This window comes from Gekko japonicus, unplaced genomic scaffold (genome assembly GCF_001447785.1).
Source record: "Gekko japonicus isolate JY-2015 unplaced genomic scaffold, Gekko_japonicus_V1.1 scaffold6, whole genome shotgun sequence".
Classification (NCBI taxonomy): Eukaryota; Metazoa; Chordata; class Lepidosauria; order Squamata; family Gekkonidae; genus Gekko; species Gekko japonicus.
In genome coordinates this window covers 297073-297609 of record NW_015166417.1, presented here as the reverse complement: position 1 = coordinate 297609, position 537 = coordinate 297073, and the positions used below count along the sequence as shown (strand labels likewise).

Genomic DNA, 537 nt, shown 5'->3' with positions numbered 1-537 from the left:
CCCCCCCTTGCCGCGCGGCGCGTGTCTTGCAGAGCGGCACGGCCTGAAGGAGCCCAAGCGGGTGGAGGAGCTGCAGAACAAGATCGTCAATTGCCTCAAGGACCACGTGACGTTCAACAACGGCGGCCTGAACCGGCCCAATTACTTGTCGAAGCTGCTGGGCAAGCTGCCCGAACTGCGCACGCTCTGCACGCAGGGCCTGCAGCGCATTTTCTACCTGAAACTGGAAGACTTGGTGCCGCCGCCGGCAATAATCGACAAGCTCTTCCTGGACACTTTGCCTTTCTAAGCCGGGCGGGAACGAGCGGAAAAGAGAGAGGGAGAGACTCGACGTTGCCGGTGCGCTTTCAGTAAAAAAAAAAAAGGGTTGATGATGAACTTTGAGACAAACAGACAAAAACAAAGCAGCCGAGGAAGGGGGGGGGCCGGCACGCACACCCACCCACCCACTCCAAACTCCGCCCCAGGGACCGGAGAGGGACAGGCAGGAGCCCCTGGGGGGCTGTCCCGCTTCCAGCCCTGCCGCGTGCGGCCGGC

At 61.6% G+C, this 537-nt stretch overlaps 1 protein-coding gene across 1 annotated transcript in view; it reads left to right on the top strand.

The window, feature by feature from the left end:
- The window catches only part of NR4A2 (nuclear receptor subfamily 4 group A member 2), a 6675-nt gene extending 6386 nt beyond the window's left edge, over positions 1-289 (top strand). Inside the window, exon 7 of the mRNA XM_015411527.1 lies at positions 33-289. Coding sequence (XP_015267013.1) covers positions 33-289 — 257 coding nt within the window. The remainder of the gene's footprint in view (positions 1-32) is intronic.
- The last annotated feature ends 248 nt before the right edge of the window (positions 290-537 follow it).